Below are 22275 nucleotides of genomic sequence, written 5' to 3'. Positions count from 1 at the left end.
GCTCAAAACTTCTAATATATAACACCATCACATCCCAACGGCAGCACCTGGATGCGGCCTCTGGCATCATCGTGCATGCGTCATTGAGCGTTCCGAACCGCCAGGGGCCGTTTTTGAGCCAAGAACTCGCTCTTTTTAAAAATACGCAATTGTATTTTCCTCAGTAAATTTAGTCCGGCCAAGCCTGCTCTGGTTTTGAGGTTATTTTGCGTCGTTTACGTTCCTGCCGTTCCTACACTGCGAGCGCAGCCCAGCGGTGGCGCCATTTTGCGCGGAGCGTCGGCAAAGTGGGTGTTGCTGGGCGGCCGCCATTACTGTGGGGGGCGCGAGCGAGACATCAGCGAGGTGGCTGTTGCGGGGCAGCCGCCATTTCTGTCAGCGGCGGGAGCAGAGTATCAGCGAGGCGGGTGTTGCCGGGCGACCGCCATTACTGTAGGGAACGAGAGCGGGGTTTCAGCGAGGTGACTATAGCCAGGCCGCCACCATAACTGTGAGGGGCAAGCACGGGTCGGTAGCGAGGTGGCTGTTGCCAGGCAGCTGCCATTACTGTGAGGGGCAAGAGCGGGGCGGCGGCGAGGTGGGTGTTGCCAGGCAGTCGCCATTACTGTGGGGGGCAAGAGTGGGATCGCGGCTGGGACATGCCCAAGTCGTGCGCTGCCTTCAACTGTACCAATAGGTACAGCAGCAAGAACAAGGAGCTCACCTTCCACAGGTAAATCAGGGGACTCGGCAAAATATCGAATCAATATATATAGTTAGTAGATCATAGAAGTCGATCATCGATGCAACATGCTGAGAAAAAACTACCAGCAGGGAGCCAATATTCTTATTTGCCACAAGTAAATCTGTCAAATATCCAGAATAGTAATAATCAGTGTGTATATAAACAGGCCAATCGCTTTATTTGAGTAATATTTTAATGTATACAAATACAATACAATAAATTAAGTATCAGTACCTCACCTTACACAGGTAAGTGAATCTGCCAGGGAAGCATGACATCAATAATTGTTTTGTGGATGTAAAAGATAACCATTTTATTGAAAAGAAATGTAAAATTACTGTACAACTACGATAGCATATCAGACCATTAGGTAAAGTTCCCCATGGTAAACTGATCCAGAAGATGGGATTTACAGGTTGTTTTCAGAACCACCTGACTGTTAGAAGGCAGAGTGTTGTGTTGGAAGGACAATATTTGGGCCAGAGGTCTGTGACAAGTGGGGTTCCACAGGGATCAATGCTGGGACCTCTACCTCTATATATGGCTTGGACATAAATGTGGATGGATTGGTTAGTAAATTTGCAGATGACACCAAGATTGCTGGGGTCGCAGACTGTGAGGGAGGCTGTCAACGTATACAGTGGGATTGAGATTAGCTCCAGAAATGGGTGGAGAAATGGCAGATGGAGTTTCATCCAAGCAAGCATAAGGTGTGGCACTTTGAGAGGTTATATGTGAGGGGAAAATACACAGTTAATGGCATGACCCTTAATAACATTGATTATGGATCCCACAGAGGGATCTTAGGGTCTAAGATCATAACTCAGTGAAAGTGGCAACACAAATAGACAGAGTTGTAAAAAGGGTATCTCGTCACCCCATTACAGGAAAGATCTGGAGGCTTTGGAAAGGATGCAGGGAAGGTTTAACAGAATTATGTCCGGTTTATGGTTTATTAGCTACAGTGATTGTTTGGACAGACTTAATAATAATAATAATATAGGATTGTTTTGTTTGGAACGTTGGAGGTTGAGGGGAGGCCTAATAGAAGTATATAACATAATGAGAGGCATAGATCGGATAGACAGTCAGAATATTTTTCCCAGGATAAAAAAAAACACTAGAGGGCATAGCTTTAAGATGAGAGGGGCAAAGTTTAAAGGAGATGTATGAGGCACTTTTTTTTTGCAGAGGATGGTGAGTACCTAGAATACGCTGCTGGGGGTGGTGGTTGGGGTAGATACGATAATGGCATATGGATATGCAGGGAACGGAGGGATATGGATTATTGCCAAGGCAGATAAGAGTTGGTCTGGGCATCATGTTTAGCACAGATATTGTGAGCTAAAGGGCCTGTTGTGCTGTACTGTTCCATGTTCTATGAGTAGCTTGCCTGTCTCAGGTAACCTGTAGAAACCAGCATCGTTCATACGGGTGCTGAGAGTTAGTAACAATTTATATGCGTAATTGATCAATTAATAAATCAAAACAGTGCAATAATGTATTAAGTCCTAGAGGAAGGAAAGAGAATAATATAGGTCTAGGTAATGGAGGGTAGGGTAGATTATTAATTGTCCAGATGAGACTGGTGCACTGTAGATGCTATAAGGATAGGGCTTGCTGTTGAAAGAGCAGATTGTTTCATTCTCAGATGCTCTTTCCAATTTACTTAGGTTTCCATTCAGCAAGCCGGACCTATTAATCGAATGGATGAACAATGTAGGAAGAGCTGAATTCAAACCCAACCAACACACAGTGATTTGCTCAGACCACTTCAAACCAGAGTGTTACAACACCTGGGGGAACAGAAAAAATCTGAAGCATAATGCTGTGCCCACAGTCTTCCACTATCCAGATAATGTAAAGGTACTGTATTAGTCTTGTTCGGATCACCTAGATATCCTGGGTTTTAATTGCTCCAAAATAAGCAGCCTTAATTTAATTGCACAGAATTTAGCATCATGAATTTTCTTTCCAAACTCGTTTGCTCAGCATCCCTCTAAGATGTTCTTTAAAATCTGTCTTGTAATTTGTCCTATTGTCTCATTATCTTCAAACTGCATAAGCTAGTTTATTAAAAAAAGAGACAAAGTGCTGGAATAACTCAGTAGATCAGGAGAACATAGATGATGTTTTAGGTCAAGACCATTCTTCCGACTGAATGTCTGGTTTGGGGGGGGGGGGGGGGGGGGGGGACCTGGAAGAAAGATGGGGCAGGACAAAGCAAGTATTAGGTGGATATAGGCGAAGGATGTTTTTGATAGGTAGATGGTTGGACAAAGGCCAGAGATGAAAAGACAGAAAGTGTGAGACAAAAGAATTGAAGAGTTGCAAATTGTAAAGGTAGAGGAAGGAATGTAGGTAGTAGAGAAGGGGGAGAAATAGTGGGGCACAGGGGAGAGAGGGAGGGGGGAAAGAAAGGGGGTGGGGAAATAAGGAGGGGGCCTTATTAACTAAAATTGGTGAATTTAATGTTCATACTGTTGTGTTGTAAGCTACCAAATGGAATAGAAACATAGAATAGAAAACATAGAAAATAGAGCCAGCACCGCCATTCATTGTGATCATGGCTGATCATCTACAATCAATACCCTGTGTCTGCTTTCTCCCCATATCCCTTGGTTCCGCTAGCCCCTAGAGCTCTATCTAACACTCTTTTAAATTCATCCAGTGAATTAGCCTCAACTGCCTTCTGTGGCAGAGAATTCCACAAATTCACAACTCTCTGGGTGAAAACGTTTTTTCACATCTCAGTTTTAAATGGCCTCCCCTTTATTCTTAGACTGTGGCCCCTGGTTCTGGACTCCCCCAACATTGGGAATTTTTTCTGGATCTGGCTTGTCCAGTCCTTTTATAATTTTATATGTTTCTGTAAGATCCCCTCTCATCCTTCTAAATTCCAGTGAATACAAGCCCAGTCTTTCCAACCTTTCCTTATATGATAGTCCCGCCATCCCGGGGATTAACCTCATGAACCTAGGCTGCACTGTCTCAATAGCAAAGATGTCCTTCCTCAAATTGGGATACCAAAACTGCACACAATACTCCAGATGTGGTCTCACTCGGGCCCTGTACAATTGCAGAAGGACCTCTTTACTCCTATACTCAAATCCTCTTGTTATGAAGGCCAACATGCCATTAGCTTTCTTCACTGACTGCTGTACCTGCATGTTTAGTTTCAGTGACTGGTGTACAAGGACACCCAGGTCTCATTGCACTTCCCTTTTTCTTAATCTGATACCATTGAGATAATAATCTGCCTCTTTGTTCTTGCCATCAAAGTGGATAACCTCACATTTATCTACATTATACTGCATCTGCCATGCATCTACCCACTCACTCAACCTGTCCAAGTCACCCTGCAACCTCCTAGCATTCTCTTCGCAGTTTGCACTGCCACCCAGCTTTGTGTCATCTGCAAATTTGCTAGTGTTACTTTTAATTCCATCATCTACATCATTAATATATATTGTAAATATTTGCGGCCCCAGCACCGAGCCTTACGGCACTCCACTCATCACTGCCTGCCATTCTGACGGGGTACTGTTTATTCCTACTCTTTGTTTCCTGTCTGCCAAACAATTCTCTATCCATGTCAATACCCTACCCCAATACCATGTGCTCTAATTTTGCCCACTAATCTCCTGTGTGGGAATATGAGTTACTGTTCTCCAGTTTGCTTGTGGCCTCACTGTGGCAATGGAAGAGGCCAGAACAGAAAGATCAGTATAAGAGTGGAAACAGGAGTTAAAATGGTTAGCAACCGGGAGATCCAATTGACATTGGTGGACTGAGCGCAAGTGTTCAGCAAAATGATTGGCGAATCTACACTTGGTGTCGCTAATGTACAGAAGGCCACATCGGGAACACCAGATGCAGTAGATGAGGTTAGAGGATGTGCACGTGGATCTCTGTCTCACCTGGAAGGACTGATGGGGTCCCTGGATGGAAGTGAGGGAGGAGGTATAGGGACAGGTATTACATCTGCATTTGCAGGGGAAAGTACCTAGGATGGGGGTGGGTTGGGTGGGAAGGGATGAATGAACCTAGGTGTTGCAGAGGGAGTGGTCTCTGTGGAAAGTGGAAAGGGTTGGTGATAGGAAGATGTGACTGGTGGTGGGATCATAGAGGTGATGGAAATGTAGGATGTTGTTTGTTCTCATAATTTATTTACAATGGTGTTATGAATTAATTTGAGGCATAAAAGGCTTTTTAGAAAAATAACATTTGATGAAGGATGAGAGTGGGAGGGGACAGAGTGGTGCAGAGTAGAAGACGGTGGTTTTTTATCTCTGGACTGGGTTGAAAGCATTGAGATTGTGATCCTGCACGCAGGAGGTTTATAGAAGTTCGTAATTTGGCCCAATGTGCTAAAGGGGGTTGACATTGACATTACAAGGGGGAGGTTTACTCTACATTGTTTTTGCTAATCTGCAATGCTTGATCCCAAACGAGAGGTTCCCCATTGTGCTGAGCAAAGATTCTAACTGAATCTCAATGACTGTGCCTTGAAAAAAGTTGCATGAGGAGATATTTTATCTTGGTTCACCTATGTTGGCATATTGTAATGGAAAACACAAAGTTGTTTTGAGACTCCCCTGTGAAGAATGAGTGCCTCGGCAAGTGCTGAAAGATTATCAGTCACTGTAGAATCAGTACCCCAGTCACCATCATTTTGACACTGTTGTGAATAAGGAATTTTGCCCTTCCTTCCATTATTCTAAACTAGGGTCCATTGTTTGACTCTGTTTGTATCCCAGCAGAGACATCGTGCAAGGAAAAAACTGAAAATAATCAGTGAAGTAATAAAGATTGAAGTTGCAGAAGAAAAGCTTGAAATGGTGGGTATTTGAACAAGTCGGGGCATGTGAAACCTGAGTTTGGGGGTGGGAGTCAGAATACTCACTCCTTTGGGGAAACATTAGCTGAAATAAATAGGCCATATGAGACACTACAGCTGAAAACTCTTAAATATGTGATAATATAAATGTTAAATTGTTAATTAACACTGTCGGATATAAGTGACTACCCATTTTCAATATAGGCATTTAAAATAATGTCGTTTAATAAGAGTATAGTTATGAACTTTATAGCTGTTGAGATTCTAAGGAAAACAAAATGTTTAGGTGTTCCTGGATCACAATATTTATACGACCTGAATCGTAAGGGGAGATAGAGCTAACTACGAAGAATGTGCTTGGATTGTATTTGTAGTTTGGTTACATATTCATATTTTATGCATGTGCAGGGAAATGGATGGTCTTGGATATGTTTTGCCTGTTTCAGTTGTGCTTACAGAAGGGGTTTGGTCACCCAAATAAAATGACACAATCTCGCCTTTGATCTTTGCTTATTCGTTGAACTACATGACTGTTAAGTCACATGGATTTCTCCTCGCAGGTGCCTGAGCTAGTTCTGAGTGGAGGAGAGGAGAACAAGCTACTGGTAGCCCCTGCTGAAGATGGTTCCACCAAAGGTAGTGCAGATCACACCTACGCTGCCACTAACCTGGGCATGATGAAGAGGAGACTGTTTACTGCACTGGAAAAGAATGAGAAGCTACGGAAGCGGCTGAAGGTGAAGCAGGAGGAGATGAGGAGAATGGTGAAGAAATGGCATGCAGTCAAGGATGAACTAGAGAACCTGAGAGCAAAGAGTCTGTCAACGGTCAGCGAGGTGGCCCTCACAGACACAGCCCATCTACAGGAATGCATCAGTTAAACCAAGGTGTGTTTGGAGAACAAAGAGCTGCGAGTGAATGGACGGTTCACATAGTCACCACATAACCTTGGCACTTGATGAAACTTGCAGGTGCACACAAACTGAAAAGAAATTATGCTTGAACAATTTAGAATGAAAACGATAGACAATCACCTTAATGTGGAACTGATGGAGGCAGAGCAGATCACAATCCAGCATGGTTGAAACCTGTCACAATGACTTGCTAGTCCCTGAAGACATCTCTATGACTGAGTTGTAAAGAATTCTGGCAACTGATTGTCACAGATTTTAGTTGTCAGAACTACGCAGGGCTGGTGGCCATTTTAGGAATACAAGTCTGACCTTTCAGAATGCAACCTTTCATTGTCTGTGCTGATGGGTAGAGTCCCCTGTGATCATTCCCAGCTCAGATTCACATCATCAGGAGAGGTGGGGAGAGAACATTTGTTGAGAAAATAAACTGAACAAATAACATGTGGATTTAAAGTTGTTGTTAATCTCTTGTCGCAACTGAATTGTTTGGTTGTGGTTTCAGGTTGAAGTTATGAATCTTCCACAGTGAAATATATTGAAGGAAGACATGAGGATAGGCAGCCATTGGCTATATATCTGGACTTACCATCAAAGTACCCCCACTCTCCACTACCCCTGCCAGTAGTTGTCCAACATGTTCTGGACACTGAAAACAGCTGTAATAGACAGTTGGGAGGGTAAATTTAATTTAATGAAAATTATGAATGAATCTACATCCTCTTTAAAGTAAATCTACCTTCAATGATTATTGATCCTCTGAACATTGGAAGCAGTCTCTTGTTATTTATTCAATTCAACTGTCTACAGATATACACTATTATATCTCCCCTCAATCTTCTCTGCTTGAAGAAGAATCCTAATTTTTCTGGTCCCTCAACAAATCTAGTCCTTCATCGCTGATGGCATTTTGATAAATTTCCTCTGCACCCTCTCAAAATGTTACTAATAATACAATTAATACCTAGTTTGCTGAATTGAGTCTGAAGAAGGGTCTCGTCCCGAAACGTCACCCATTCCTTCTCCCCAGAGATGCTGCCTATCCCGCTGAGTTACTCAGCATTTTGTGATCTTGGTTGTGGCAACAGGTTTGCAAAAATATACTGGTGCTTGTTACTTTCACTAGGTAATGATCCAAACCGCATGGGTGAAGATTAAGAAAGAACAAAGCTAAATTCTGGTGTGATTTAGAACATAGAACAATGCAGTACTGGAACAGGCCTTCAGCCCATGATATCTGGCATGATGTCTACTTGAACCAATCCCTTCTGCCTGTACATACACGCAATCCTTCCATTCCATGTACATCCACGCTTCTATCCAAAAGCCTCTTAATGCCGCCTTTGTCTCTGCCACCACCACTACCTCTGGCAATGCATTCCAGGTACCCACCACTCTGTAAAATGTGTCCTGCACATCTCCTTTAAACTTTGCCCCTCTCACCTTAAAGCTGTGCCTTCAGTCTTTGGCATTTCTACCCTGGGACTGTCTGCCTTATCTATGCCTGTCATAATTTTCTAAACCTCCATCAGGTTTGTCCAGCCTCTTCCCTCTAATCAGCATCCCATTAAAGCTCTCCAAAGTTTCCACATCTTTCAATCATCGGGTGACCAGACCTACACACAGTACTCTAAATGAGTCAAAACAAAGTCCCACAAAGCTGAATAAGATTTATCCCAGATAATGTGTAGACAGACTGAATAAAGCAGATCCAAGCTGAAGAGGATCGTTACTGATATCCAATTTTCAACGGTTGGTAAATTTGGTGAAGAAGAAGCAGGGGAACAATTGTTCCAGGGAGCTATCATGGGGACTTGTTGACCTCTGGTGGTGTATCAATGCCATAAAAACTTCAATCACTGCTGTCTGCATCCAGTGCAGGTAGAACACTGAAATCCAAATAAAAGTGTATGATTCAAGTACATTGCCATATTAATGAAAACACTGTTTAAATGTGGATCAAGACATTACAGAATATTATTAAGCAGACAAGAAAATAACTGCAGATGCTGGTACAAATCGATTTATTCACAAAATGCTGGAGTAACTCAGCAGGTCAGGCAGCATCTCGGGAGAGAAGGAATGGGTGACGTTTCGGGTCGAGACCCTTCTTCAGACTGAAGGGTCTGAAGAAGGGTCTCGACCCGAAACATCACCCATAATTATTAAGCAGACGATGGATTGATTGAATGATCAAATTTGGCTAATTGAGTAGCCAATAAAAAGAAGGCATGATGTGGTGGAGCAGCCTATTGGGAGCGGGCTGAGGTGAGGTGACGTGATGTGCTTTACTCAAGAGGCTTTGGCGAAGAGGGGGACAGGAGGTAAAGGTACAGTCTGCTGTTTTTGTGTGTGATCGTTGTGTGTGTGTGTTTTTTTTCCTCTTGTGCAGCTATTTAGTGCACCTATTTAGTGCAGTAGTGATGGGAGGTAGAATGGTGCAATGTTCCTCATGCAGGATGTGGGAAGTCTGGGAAACTGCTGGTGTCCCTGATAACTACACCTGTGGGAATTGTGTCCAAGTGCAGCTCCTTACAGCCGGCATTTAGGACAGTTAATGGAAATGTCTTGAGGACAGTCCCTATTACGATTGAGGAGGTGTTGAACATCCTAAAGCGTATGAAGGTAGATACGCTGCCATCACTGACGGCGCCACCAGCGATGGATAAGGGGTAGGCCATTTAGGACTGAGATGAGGTAAGACTTTTTCACCCAAAGAATTGTGGAATTCTCTGCCACAGAAGGCAGTGGAGGCCAATTCACTGGATGTTTTCAAGGGAGAGTTAAATTTCGAAAAAGCAGGAACAGGTTACTGATTTTGGATGATCAGCCATGATCATATTGAATGGCGGTGCTGGCTCGAAGGGTCAAATGACCTACCCCTGCACCTATTTTCTATGTTTCTAGGATGAGGGGTGTTCTTGTAGAAGTGTATAAGATCATGAGGTGAATAGATAAGGTGAATGCACAGTCTTTTACTCCTGTTAGGGGAATCGAGAACCAGGGGACATAGGTTTGAGGTGGGAAGGGAAAGATTTCATAGGAATCTCGGGGGCAACTTTTTCAGAGAGTGGTGGGGATATGGAATGGGCTGTCAGATGAGATAGTTGAGATGGGTACTGTAACAACATTTAAAAGACATTTGGACAGGTACATGGATAGGAAAGGGAATTTGGCCATACGCCGACTGGTAAGAATAGTGTAGATGGGCAGCTTGGCTGGCATGGACAAGTTCAGAAACCGCCTGTTTCGGTGCAGTCTGACTATTTGAGTATGAACTTGGTTTGGGCTGTGCTAAAGATTGCTCTTGTAGCAATTGCAAACTATACACCAGATGGTGCCAAATTTTCTACATTTACTATAGGGAACCCATCAGACTTCTATCAAATAAAGTTCTATCATATCGTATTGTAGATATCACTGGGACTGATATCTTATTTTGTTCTAGAGCAGAGGATTTGTATTACTCAAATTGGCACGGCTCCAAATATATATTTGAACAGAAGAAAGTACAAATATGAAATAAAAGTACCAAGTGCATAGTAGTTCTGCTAGTATCAGAAAGACAGGAAGGAATAACCAACACCTGCTTTAGAGAGGAGTCAGAGTAAAGGTTTCAAAGAGCTTGTTAGGGAAGAATTCCTATTTTAACAGCACTTCCACATTCTGCTTCAGAGTCAATTAACTATTTTGATGCATGGAAACTCCTGGAATGTAAGCAAGCACAACTAATTTTCATACTAAGATCCCTCAAACAGAATTGATGCTTAATATGGTTTTTAATGGTTGTATTAGCAGGTACATTGGGTTGCAGGATTCCCTGCCTCTTTGAGTACTAATCTGAGATCATTTTTTGGGTTATAGCAATGACGACAAAAAGTACTTCATCATTTGTAAAGTGCTTTGGAGGGAAGGTCAAGTAAATCTTTATAAAAATGCAAGTCCTTTCTTAACTGGGCAGGCAGACAGATTTAAGCCCTGAAATATGTTTTTAAAATGCATCTTAATGTCTCCTCATTCCAGAGTAGTTGGAAAGAGAAATCATGATTATTGTTTAATTTCCCTGTTCCATTGGTATTCGGATTAGATACTATGGTGCAGTTGGGCTGCTAACAAGGTGCCTAAATTTCTAAGCTATGAGTGGAACGGTATTCAAATCTGAAGCAGTTGGGATTGTCTGTGAGGACCCTGACATTCCAGGTCCCCAACACATACTGTAGAAAAGTGGCCGGTATGTTTTTTGAAGCAGGTTTCATATGGGCTAGAGAGCAAGATCTTGATCCAGTGGCTAGATGGTCAGTTTAAAAGTCAAGACAGTGGGTGCATCTTCTGCAGAGACAAATTGGAAAATGAGCACCATGTTCACCAGATGAGCTTTGCCCTCAAGAATGAACTGTTGGTGCTGCTTCTGCTGGTACCGAGAGAGATTGATGTGCAAGATGCCGTTAATGAGAGTAATATAGCAATGGTCTGAAGAGGCTGAGAGTGGACTTAACGACTGCCTTGACGAGGTGCACTGGAGCATGTTCGAAACCAGCCTGAATTAGATTAGCTCAGTCATTAGTTTGATAAATATATGCGTTGATGGTGTACACAACCCCCTTCTCGTCAACGGAGCTGCTAAAGAAATGAGCAACAGCTTCAAATTTGTTATTTAATCACTAGCAACTTAACCCGCTCCCTTAACACTGTTGCAGTGATCAGGAAAGTATGTTAATATTGGAGGACATCACAAGCAACTTTAGCGACTATTACCTTATTTTAATGCCTCAATTCCTGCCACATCCATACTGCTTAACATTTGGCAGAGCTCGCTTTCAATAATAATTATACACGTTCATGACAGATTATACATGTTCATGACGGATGGGACCAGTTGAAGTGCTTCAGTTATGAAGTGAATCGTGCAACAATTATTGTCACTGTAATTTTTTTTTTCTTTAGCTTTTGATTTGCAGGCAATCCTCAACATTACACATCGCACTAGCATTTTAGTTTGTTGTGTCCAAATGAATTTTTGTGCAGATTGTCTCTATTATTTGATTGATATTGCAGATATCACAACAGAAAAGATCAACGTGACTAAACATATTATGTTTAGTCTATGTTTAGATATAACATATCTATGTTTTTAAACCCTTCAAGGAATATGTTATGCTTTGATTTCATGGTCCAAAATAATTATTTGTCTTGCAACTTACACTATGTATGAGAAAAGTATCAAGACGTGTAAAAAGATATCAATACCTCATTTGTAAAATTCTTTAATCTCATTGCAGAGTATGAAGTATAATCTTTTTGAATGAATTCCAAATATGACATGCAGAATATTTGGGATTAAAATGATCCTCTCCCAGAAAATTGAGGCACTGAAGAAAAAGAGTTTTGTATGTTTATTATCTAAATGGCTAATCTTAGGTTGAACTGGATTAATTGCAACATCAGCTGCCTTGGTGATTTTCTGACTATACTCAAGTCACAAAAACAAGCAACATTTGCTTCTATGCTATTGTCCATCTCCATTACCATAATTGTGTGAACCTTTGCTGTAGATATCATTTCCTACAGTCTCAACTATTTCAAAGCTCTTCCCATCTTCCACTCATTATTTGGTTAGTTTAGTGATAGTGTGGAAACAGGCCCTTCAGCCCACTGAGTCTGCGCCGACCAGCAATCACCCATCATCAGTTCTATCCTACTCCTCGGGATAATTAACAGAAGCCAGTTAAGCTACAACCCTGCACATCATTGGAATGTGGGAGGAACCCGAGTACCTGGAGAAAACCCACAGTCACAGAGAGAACGTGACTCTCATACAGACAGTGTCTGTGGTCAGGATCCAACCCAGGATCTTATGAATTCTGCTTCCTCATCCCTAACTCATATCATGCAATAGAAACATAGAAAATAGGTGCAGGAGTAGGCCATTCGGCCCTTCGAGCCTGCACCGCCATTCAAGCCTGCACCGCCATTCAATATGATCATGGCTGATCATCCAGCTCAGTAACCTGTACCTGCCTTCTCTCCATACCCCCTGATCCCTTTAGCCACAAGGGCCACATCTAACTCCCTCTTAAATATAGCCAATGAACTGGCCTCAACTACCTTCTGTGGCAGAGAATTCCACAGACTCACCACTCTCTGTGTGAAGAAATGTTTTCTCATCTCGGTCCTAAAAGACTTCCCCCTTATCCTTAAGCTGTGACCCCTGGTTCTGGACTCCCCCAACATCAGGAACAATCTTCCCGCATCTAGCCTCTCCAACCCCTTAAGAATTTTATATGTTTCTATAAGATCCCCCCTCAGTCTTCTAAATTCCAGCGAGTACAAGCCTAGTCTATCCAGTCTTTCTTCATATGAAAGTCCCGCCATCCCAGGGATCAATCTGGTGAACCTTCTCTGTACTCCCTCTAAGGCAACAACGTCTTTCCTCAGATTAGGAGACCAAAACTGCACACAATACTCCAGGTGCGGTCTCACCAAGGCCCTGTACAACTGCAGCAGAACCTCCCTGCTCCTAACCTCAAATCCTCTTGCTATGAATGCCAACATACCATTCGCTTTCTTCACTGCCTGCTGCACCTGTACGCTTGCTTTCAATGACTGGGGCACCATGACACCCAGGCCACGTTGCATCTCCCCTTCTCCTAATCGGTCACCATTCAGGTAATACTCTGCTTTCCAGTTCTTGCCGCCAAAGTGGATAACCTCACATTTATCCACATTATATTGCATCTGCCATGCATTTGCCCACTCGCCTATCTATCCAAGTCACTCTGCAGCCTCCTAGCATCCTCCTCGCAGCTAACACTGCCACCCAGCTTCGTGTCATCCGCAAACTTAGAGATGTTGCATTCAATTCCCTTGTCCAAATCATTAATATACACTATAAATAACTGGGGTCCCAGCACTGAGCCTTGCGGTACCCCACGAGTCACTGCCTGCCATTCCGAAAAGGACCCGTTTATTCCTACTCTTTGCTTCCTGTCCGCCAACCAATTTTCTATCCACCTCAACACTGAACCCTCAATACTGTGTGCTTTAAGTTTGTACACCAATCTCCTATGTGGGACCTTGTTGAAGGCCTTCTGAAAGTCCAGATATAACACATCGACTGGTTCTCCCTTATCCACTCTACTAGTTACATCCTCGAATCAGTTAATCAGTGTCTTTAATAAATTACATGAACCCTTGGCTTGGCAGTGCCTCAGATTTTAAGTACTTATTTCACATCTCTCCAATGCCTCAGCCTTGTCTCTGCAACTTGCTCCAGCCCAGAGCCATGCTGGATTGCTGTGTTGTTGTATCTCTCACTGGTAATAGATCCTCATTTACTTTGGCTCATCACCAGCAGCTGTGCCATTAGACTCGGCTATTAAATTTACCTCAAAACCTCTAAGTCTTACTGTTCTTTTAAAACTCTGCCAAAGCGATACCTCCAACCAATTGTTTAGTTAACAATGTCTCCTTCTCTGGTGCAATGCCACATTTTTATCTGATTATGCTCCTGCATGTCTCATTCTTTTAAAAGGCATAATAGAAATGCAAAAAACCAAAACACAATGTATTATTTGCTCAAGATTACAGCATCTGCAGTCCCTAAAGTCTACAGTAGAAATACAAATAGTTTTTGTTCATGCTTAACACCTTGTTAACCATTGTTTGATTCCTGGTCTGTACCAAGGCGAAGAATCCAACTCTGTCAGGACAATGCAATATTCCTTTCCACCAGAGGGATCCATTCTAGAATAAAAATGATACACAGTGCTGGAGTAACTCAGCAAGTCAGGCAATATCCTGAAATAACCTGTCACTCACTGTTTAGGTTAACAGATGGAGAATGGAAACTAAATAAGAAAAAAATATATTATGGCAATAGTATCTGGGTTTATTTTAAATTTCTTTTGTACATCAAATAGACTTAAAACAGAATATTTTTCCAGAGCACAGGAAACGTCTGAATTTCCTCAGACTGTTACAGCATCCAGTGACAAATATGCTATGGAAAACCCACGACCAAATGTTTTATTTCGTGATCTGTAAAAGCATCTTTTTAATCTTTTATACACAGAAAAGAACAAAAAAAACTACATACATAAAAATAATCATATGTGCATTCTCTCTTTAATTTATGGTTTAAGGAGATGTTTAGCAGCAGATGTCTGTTCAGGTCCAACCCCATATCACTGCGCATCTCCTCCTCAACCATCTGTGTCAGTCCTGTGTGCTGCAGAGGGAATCAGAGGAGTAGTTATTCAGACATCACGGCGACTTAAAAAAATGTTTATCAGACAAAAATATTCTTTTTATGAAACAAGCAAGATTTGAAAGCACAAATAAGATACAAACTTAGCATATCTGCAGCGGGAAATTTATTCAATGATCCCATCATTTCCACATAAAGAAATGCCAAAGCAGACAATAGCATTGTTCACAGAATGAACTTGAGAGTTACTGCACATGACTGGAGTGCTGACTGCAACAAGTTTAGTTTCCATGTGGGTCTGAGACATAGGAGGTGAGCTGACAAGTTTCCATTTCCCATTTTAAACCCACTGTAAATGTTATTTTGAATCGTTAACACCTGTACATGAAGACATTTATTTTCTAACATCCAGTCCCACTTAAGTTTTTTTCTGGTAAAGCACCAATAAACCATCTTAGCTACCATTGTTCAGAAAGGTGGTTCATTACAGCCTACTCATCAATTGGGGATGAGCAAGAAATGCTGGCCTGACCAGCAGCATCAGTATCCAGAAATACAAACAATTCATTGACCTTCCCTCCAGAACAAGGTCAGAGTTGGAAGTGTGTAACTGCAATTGCTTTGATAATAATTTGCTCCACATCTGCATGCAGTAAGACCAGGACAACAGCCAAATGGGGTTCAAAACTGATGTAACATTCTTGTCCAACAAGGATTGAGCAATGACCTCCTCCAAAGAATCTAACCATCTTCCATTCTATGAACTGCCTTCTGCATCTTTGCTTCATCAGCCACTCATCATCCAAGAGCCGCACAGAAATCCTGTGTACCCAGCAATCTATTAACCATAACTCAAACTAACAGTGAAAGAGGCAGCTGGTGAAGTAGAAGTGTTCTTTTAATTTGAAATTACCACCAAATTGTGGGGATTTGCATCTCATGTGCTATACTTAAAATCTGGATTTGGGTGAGCACTTAAAAAAATTAATAACAGCATATATGAACATTGTTTTCAGCATGGAACTGTGAAAGGGTTCACTTTTCACATACATTGCTTTGGTATCCTGAGGGATTCATTGTCTGCTGCCATAACCTGGTGCAGAACTCCTCGGAACAAGTAGATCACTTTCAGACTCTTTTCCTCCCCGACACATGGGTCGTAGAATCCTGGCACACCAACCTGTAACAGATGTCCAAAATGCAAGGCATTACCAACGGAAAGAATCTTGGCACGTACATAATGGGGACTTCCCATTGGTGCATGCGTTGGTGCAGCAAGAATCATGGAGGTCGCACTAACCTGTTGTTTGATTTGTTTTGGCAGCAATTGAAAAGCTGCATTGGTGACAATCTTGGGAGGATAGTGGAATGAAGATTAATCTTTCAAAGTTCTACTCTTGATCACAATAAAGGGAACTCTTTCAACAAAGGTATATGTAATGATTCAAGGAAAATAATCATTGTGCCACTCGGTCTAATATCATGCCGATAATCCTATTTTAGTTCACTTTTATAGAAAGTGAAATCTCTAGAATTTCACCCCAGCAAGAGGCATTATCTTAGGGGGATATTAATTAAAGCAGAGTTGATAAAAGAATCATTTAATTTCTACTATTTTGTTACAGAAATTTATTTGGAACATAATCTTATTCTCTGACAAGCTCAGTTGATAGCACCCTGGTCTCTGATAAAGTCTTAAACTTAAGACTTCCACAACACTTGACGAGCAGACAATCTAGATGGACAGTCCAACACTATTGATGCATGAAGGTAGACACAAAATGCTGGAGTAACTCAGTGGGACAGGCAGCATCTCTGGAGAAACGGAATGGGTGATGTTTCGGGTCGAGACCCTTCCTCAGACTAATGTCAGGGGAGTGGGTGGGACAGAGATTATTGATGCATGTTGTTTCAAATGGAAAGTAAAGTTACAATTGGGAAATTATTCAGAAACCTAACTCCATTCACCTCAGAATAAAATGCCATCAAATCAGATTAACTGAGCTTTTGCCTGAAGTATTTTCCTGGATAACAATAATGTTTGGCTTTAGTCATGAACTATTCGAGGACATTCTGCAGTATTGAAAGACACTATGCGCATAAAATGCGCTTTTAAAAGACAACATGAGTCATGTGTGCAGTAAAACTGGAGTTATAGTGTAGGATTCTAACCAAGGAGTGATGATGAGGCTTTCAGTAGATCAAATGGAAACTCTATACTCATCTTGTGTGTTAGTGAATTAGTGAAAAAGGTATAGCGGTGGGCAAAATGGACAAAAATAAATAAAAGGTGGAATAAGTTGCTCATGGGCCTGAGAGAAAGTACGAGAGATTTTTTAAAAATCAGCCTTACCTTACATGCTTCAGTAAGGATGAGTTTTGACTCTTTCACTAGACACTGAAGAGGAACAGTTACATCAATCACCCTTGCCTTCTCATTCTTCCTACTGTTGTCAGTCACAAACTTTCCATACCAGGCATTGGTTATGATTAAGCCTGGAGGAGACAGGTAAACACACAAGTCTTTTGTATTTCAGCAAACGAACCATACTCGGGAAAAAAAACCCTTGCCTAGATTGATTGCTCCTACACGTTCTAAAATAATCCAGGCTAGACGCAGCAGAAACATAACTACATATACACATTTAATAAATCAACAGAAAACAGTGTGGTGATGGATAACTGACATAGTACCTCCATTTAAGGAGGAGGGATGGCATCTCTAGCAAAGAAGAGAATACAAGAGCATCTCAAGAGACAAAAAGTATGATAAATAATTACAGATTTCAAAAAAGGAAGATTATGGTTCACCAATGGCACCGAATGTATTTGAGAAGGCAACAAAGAGAATGCACTGCTGTAGTACAAAATATGTAATTTATCCAACTCTGTACGACAGAGTAGACTAATGGATATTGCCGACCAAGGAGATATGTAGCAGAATGGATTGTTGACACAAGGATCTGCAGATGCTGGTTAACTCAGCAAGTCACACAACGTCTCTGGAGCACATGGATAAGTAACATTGGTGGAATCGGAAGAATGAGTTGGTTTCAGGACAGAAAGCAGCGAATGGGATTAAAGACAGTAAATAGTGTGGTTTCACAAAGATCAGTTCCAGAACCACTGCTGTTCATAACTGACACTGATTATTTAGACTCTGCAATTTAAAAAAAGGCAACTTCCAAATTTGCTGATGATGCTATATTGTACTGGAAAGATGCACGCAGCGATTTACACTACTGAGGACACTGACAAATTATAGGATGTCATTCATGTACTTGCAGCATGGACAAATAATTGACAAATAAAGTAAAACTCAGAAAAACTCAGAAAAGGATTACTTTGGGAGGAAGACTGGAGAGCAAATTTATTGTTTGGCAGGTAGGATAGAGGAAATGAGGAATTTCCGAGTATAAAAACGTTATTAAAACTTATGATGCAGAAACCAGACACTGGGTTTATGTTTCATGGGACAAGATTGAACACAAGGAATGTTGTATATGTATTGAACCCTGGTTAGACCACAAACAGTATCACATACTGCTCCATATCAGCTCCTCCATCAATGACCTTCCATCATGAAGTCAAGATCAAGGATATTCGCTGATGATAGCACGGGGTTCAATTCCAATTGCAACTCCTCAGCAAATTAAGCAGGTCATACCTGCAAGCAGCATGACCAAAACAACACTTAGTGACTTTATAGAGGTATATAAAATCGTGAGAGGCATAATATGGCAATCGGTCATGTCCTTTCCCCCCCCAAAAAAAACCTAGACTGTATAGGTTTAAGGAGAAAAGGGAAATATTTAAGATTTAAAGGGGGCCTGAAGAGCAACATTTCCACACAGAGGGAAGTGGGTATATGGAATGAACTGCCAGAAGAAGTGGTCAAGCAGAAATAATTACATCCTTTACAAGACATTTAGACAGGTACATGGTTAGTAAAGTTTTTGAGGAATGTGGACAAAATGTAGGCAAATGGGACTGGCTCTGATAGGCAACTTGGTAGGAATGGACAGATTGAACTGTTTATATGCTGTATAACTGAATAGCATTTGCACCCCAAAAAACATATTTTTAAGTAATCAAATTTTCCATGTACATTGAATAGGAATTTTACTTCTTCAAATATTTTCCCACATCAGTCATTCCACTGAAATAGCTTGGGTCACTGTAAATTTATAAATTGTGGCGGGGCTAATGGGCTAAAAATCAAAATGCAGTGACAAACACCACAAATTCAGTGAAACACATTCTTACCCAGTTTAGACTCTTCTACTTCTATGATCCTCTTCACAGACTCCTGCATCAAACGAACCTGAAGCAAAAATTGTTAGGGATCCTTAGACATGACAAAGAGCAGAGGTAGAGGGAATGGGTGTGCATGTACACTCGTGGCCCTGTGTGCCTCGATGTTTGTGGTTTTTATGTTACAGATGCTTTTAAGCATCGCAGAAGATTGATACAAGTTGTTCTTAACAGACAAAGTTAGGTATTATAAGACATAAGATCTGATAGTTACATTATATCAATATACAGGAATTATTGACTCACAAAAGGAAATACAGGGGGAATCTGTGTTTAGAAAATGGAATTCTTCTAATTATATGCAGTTATTATGGGAGCTAAAAATAATAAACTAGTACAAATGTTAAAAAATATTTGCTCAACATATTATTTTCTTTAGAAATGGAAATGGAATGCATCCCATGACCAAGCAGTTGGTGGGAGCATGTCATGGGGATACCCTCGTTATTTCTTGCCCCTCCTCTCTTCCAGCTTTCTCTCCCCCAAGCACAATTAGACTGAAGAACAGTTCCGACCCAAAACGACACATGTTCTCCAGATATGATGCCTGACCCACTGAGTTACTCCAGCACTAAGAGTCTTATTTTGGTTATTTCCAAACTAGTCTTCCAGCCAGCCTCCCCCTCGAATCCTTGAAAGTAGAGATCAGCCCAGTTCCAACTTTCTTCAAGTCCCGTTCATCCATCATTCCATGCTAAATGATCAACAATTTCTTCTGATTCAACAAACCCTCACTTTAAGAAATTTCCTGCTGTGAACAGACCTTGTGGACAGGTACTGGTCTCTACTGCCACCCAGTGGAAGAAGTCCAGTACCACAATACAATACTGACACATGCTGCAATAGGGCACCTTCCTGCGGTTTAAGTTTAGTTTTGAGATACAGCATGGAAACAGGCCCTTCGGCCCACCCAGTCCATGCCAATCATTGATCACCTGTTCACACAAGTTCTATGTTAACCCACTTCCTTATACCTGCACACACACCCAGAGGAACCCATGCAGTCACAGGGAGAACATGCAAACTCCACACAGGCAGCACCCGAGGTCAGGATCAAGCCCGGGATGCGAGGCAGCAGCTTTACTGTGCCACCAAATTTGGTTGAAGTGGATGTTGCTACAAATGCCAGGATTTATTATCTATCTTTGTTTTCTCCCACCCTGAGGCAGTTAGAAAGCAACCACGTTGACGAGACGGGCCACATCCATGATGGACTGCGTAAGGAGGGCACAGTTTCTCAGGTAGGTTAATGCGGACTGAACAGGGGCGTGCAGTGAAACCGTCGCCTAGCCTGCGCTTGGTCTCTCCGAAATACAGTATCAGGTAGGTTAAGGCAGGCTGAGCGGAGGTGTTCAGCGAAACGGTCGCTGTGCCTGTGCTTGGTCTCGCCGATATACAGGATATATGCAAGGACAGTTTGAGATTAAGAAGGAGCAGTGTTGGGGCTCTTAAAGAGCGTCAAACTGGATAAATCCCCAGAATATAATGGGAGATATCCCAGGTTCCAGGTTATAGAGAGAGGCAAGGGAGGAGATTGCGGGAAACTAGAAGATTTTTGTGAAAGCACTGTCCTACACGTGTTCTTGTTTAAGTGATCGTTCTAAATGCATGGAGTGAGAAAATGAAACAAGCTCAGTTTAACTGAGGCAAAATTAGTCTGAGCCAGCTAGGTCAGTAGAGTTTGTGATTTAGGAGGTTTATACTGGCAGTAAAAAGAATGAAGGAATGCAGCTCACATTTGTAATATTTTTCAGTTCCAAGAATTAGATTCCAAGTAGAACTAACAAACTAGGCTTCATTTCCTGAAATATGGAAGGTTAGAGATCCTTTGACTGGGCTTGTTAAATTTTAAAAGGAATTGATCAATATTTTTTCCTCATCAAAAAGTTCAGCACAATAAAAGATTGCTATTTCCCCCCAAGCTAAGGGCGTAAAAGAGTATGCCAGCACAAGTGGACATAAACGCGAGCACTTGCAGTAATCTCCACGTACCATGAACAAAGTCTCCCCACTCCCACCCCTGGAAGATAAGATAGAGAAATTTCACATCGCCAGTTCTTGTTTCAGCTACAGCTTGCATATTCTTTTCTACCCGATAAATGACACGTCAGGGACACAAGAAACTGCAGATGCTGGAATCTTGCTTAAAACACAGTGTTAGAGTAACTTAGTGAGTCAGACAACATCTCTGGAGGACACCAATAGGTGAACATATCAGGGCAGGACCCTTCTTTAGACTGATTACAGCAGGAGGGAAAAAGCTGGAAAAGAGATGGTGGTGGGACAAAGCTTAGCGAGTGTTAGGTGGATACAGGGAGTGGGAGGGATATTTATTGACAGATGGATGGACAAAGGCGAGATGAAAAGGAGACAAATTTGTGACAAAAGTGTGTCAGATAAGCTGAGAAAAGTAGTGAGATGTAAAGCCAGAGGAATATAGTTGGAAGGGACGGGGGTTCAGGATGATGGGAGAAACATCTCTTACCGCTGCCTCAGCTTCCTGCTTCTTCACTGCTATCGTACTTGATGAATTTGCTCTCTGTTTCTCCAATTCCCTGTCAAATAAACAGACCCAAAGCACAAAGGCAAGTTATCTCACTGCCATCCAAACACAATTAATTTTTCAAATACGAGACATCTCACCCTTAAAAGAAATGCATAGCAGACAGTTAGAGAGAGAACAAGTTAACAGAAAGTAATTTGTAGATATTTAATAGAAAGTAAAATGCAGATGCTGGTTCACAAAAAAAGACACAAAATGCTGGAGACATTAAAAAAAAGTGATTCAGCAGGCCAGGCACCAAATCGGGAGCACATGACTATGCGATATTTTGGGTCTGAACTATTCTTCAGAATGATTGTGGTGGTGGAGGGGGAGAGAGGGAGCTGGAAAAGAGGTGGGGGAAGGACAAAGCTGGCAAGTGATAGGTGGATACAGGTAAGGATCGGCAGATGGTTGGACAAAGGCCTGAGATGAAAAGACAAAATGTGTGAGATAAGGAGAGAAGAGGTGCAAATTGTGAAGCCAGAGGAAGGAATAAAGATGTAAAGGGACGGGAGGAAAGGCGAAAGGGAGAAATGGTTGCAATCCGGGTGGGGCATAGGGAAGAGAGGGGGAAGAAAGGGGAGGTTTGTTTGTTGGGGTAGTTACCTAAAATTGGCAAATTCAATGTTCATATGGCTAAGTTGTAAGCCACTCAAGCAGAATTCAAGGTGTTGTTCCTCCAGTTTGGCCCCACTCTAGCAATGGAGGCGACCCAGGACAGAAAGGTCAGTATGG

The 22275-nt window shown here is 41.9% G+C and overlaps 2 protein-coding genes across 5 annotated transcripts in view; one reads left to right on the top strand and one right to left on the bottom strand.

Annotated features, from left to right (window-relative positions):
* The first annotated feature begins 278 nt into the window (after positions 1 to 278).
* thap3 (THAP domain containing, apoptosis associated protein 3) lies at positions 279 to 8557 on the top strand. 3 transcript variants are annotated; one of them, XM_078425106.1, is made up of 4 exons: positions 279 to 712; positions 2398 to 2590; positions 5488 to 5565; positions 6125 to 8557. In XM_078425106.1, the coding sequence occupies exons 1-4, from the start codon at positions 639 to 641 to the stop codon at positions 6443 to 6445; spliced, it is 666 nt and encodes a 221-aa protein (XP_078281232.1). In that variant the 5' UTR covers positions 279 to 638; the 3' UTR covers positions 6446 to 8557. The 3 variants fall into 3 exon arrangements, with proteins under 3 accessions (XP_078281232.1, XP_078281231.1, XP_078281234.1); XM_078425105.1 differs by having other exon boundaries at positions 5485 to 5565; XM_078425108.1 differs by lacking the exon at positions 279 to 712 and adding an exon at positions 863 to 972 and having other exon boundaries at positions 5485 to 5565.
* A 4994-nt stretch (positions 8558 to 13551) lies between these two features.
* The window catches only part of LOC144607899 (dnaJ homolog subfamily C member 11), a 31968-nt gene continuing 23244 nt past the window's right edge, over positions 13552 to 22275 (bottom strand). Inside the window, exons 11-15 of one of the 2 annotated variants that reach the window (XM_078425028.1) lie at positions 21481 to 21550; positions 18948 to 19005; positions 17035 to 17177; positions 15732 to 15861; positions 13552 to 14702 (exon numbers count right to left, since the gene is read on the bottom strand). In XM_078425028.1, the coding sequence (XP_078281154.1) occupies positions 14677 to 14702; positions 15732 to 15861; positions 17035 to 17177; positions 18948 to 19005; positions 21481 to 21550 (427 nt within the window). In that variant the 3' untranslated portion in view covers positions 13552 to 14676. The remainder of the gene's footprint in view (positions 14703 to 15731; positions 15862 to 17034; positions 17178 to 18947; positions 19006 to 21480; positions 21551 to 22275) is intronic. The other variant, XM_078425027.1, reaches the window with a different exon arrangement.

Source organism: Rhinoraja longicauda, chromosome 30 (genome assembly GCF_053455715.1).
Source record: "Rhinoraja longicauda isolate Sanriku21f chromosome 30, sRhiLon1.1, whole genome shotgun sequence".
Taxonomy (NCBI): Eukaryota; Metazoa; Chordata; class Chondrichthyes; order Rajiformes; family Arhynchobatidae; genus Rhinoraja; species Rhinoraja longicauda.
This window is presented reverse-complemented; position numbering and strand designations above follow the sequence as displayed.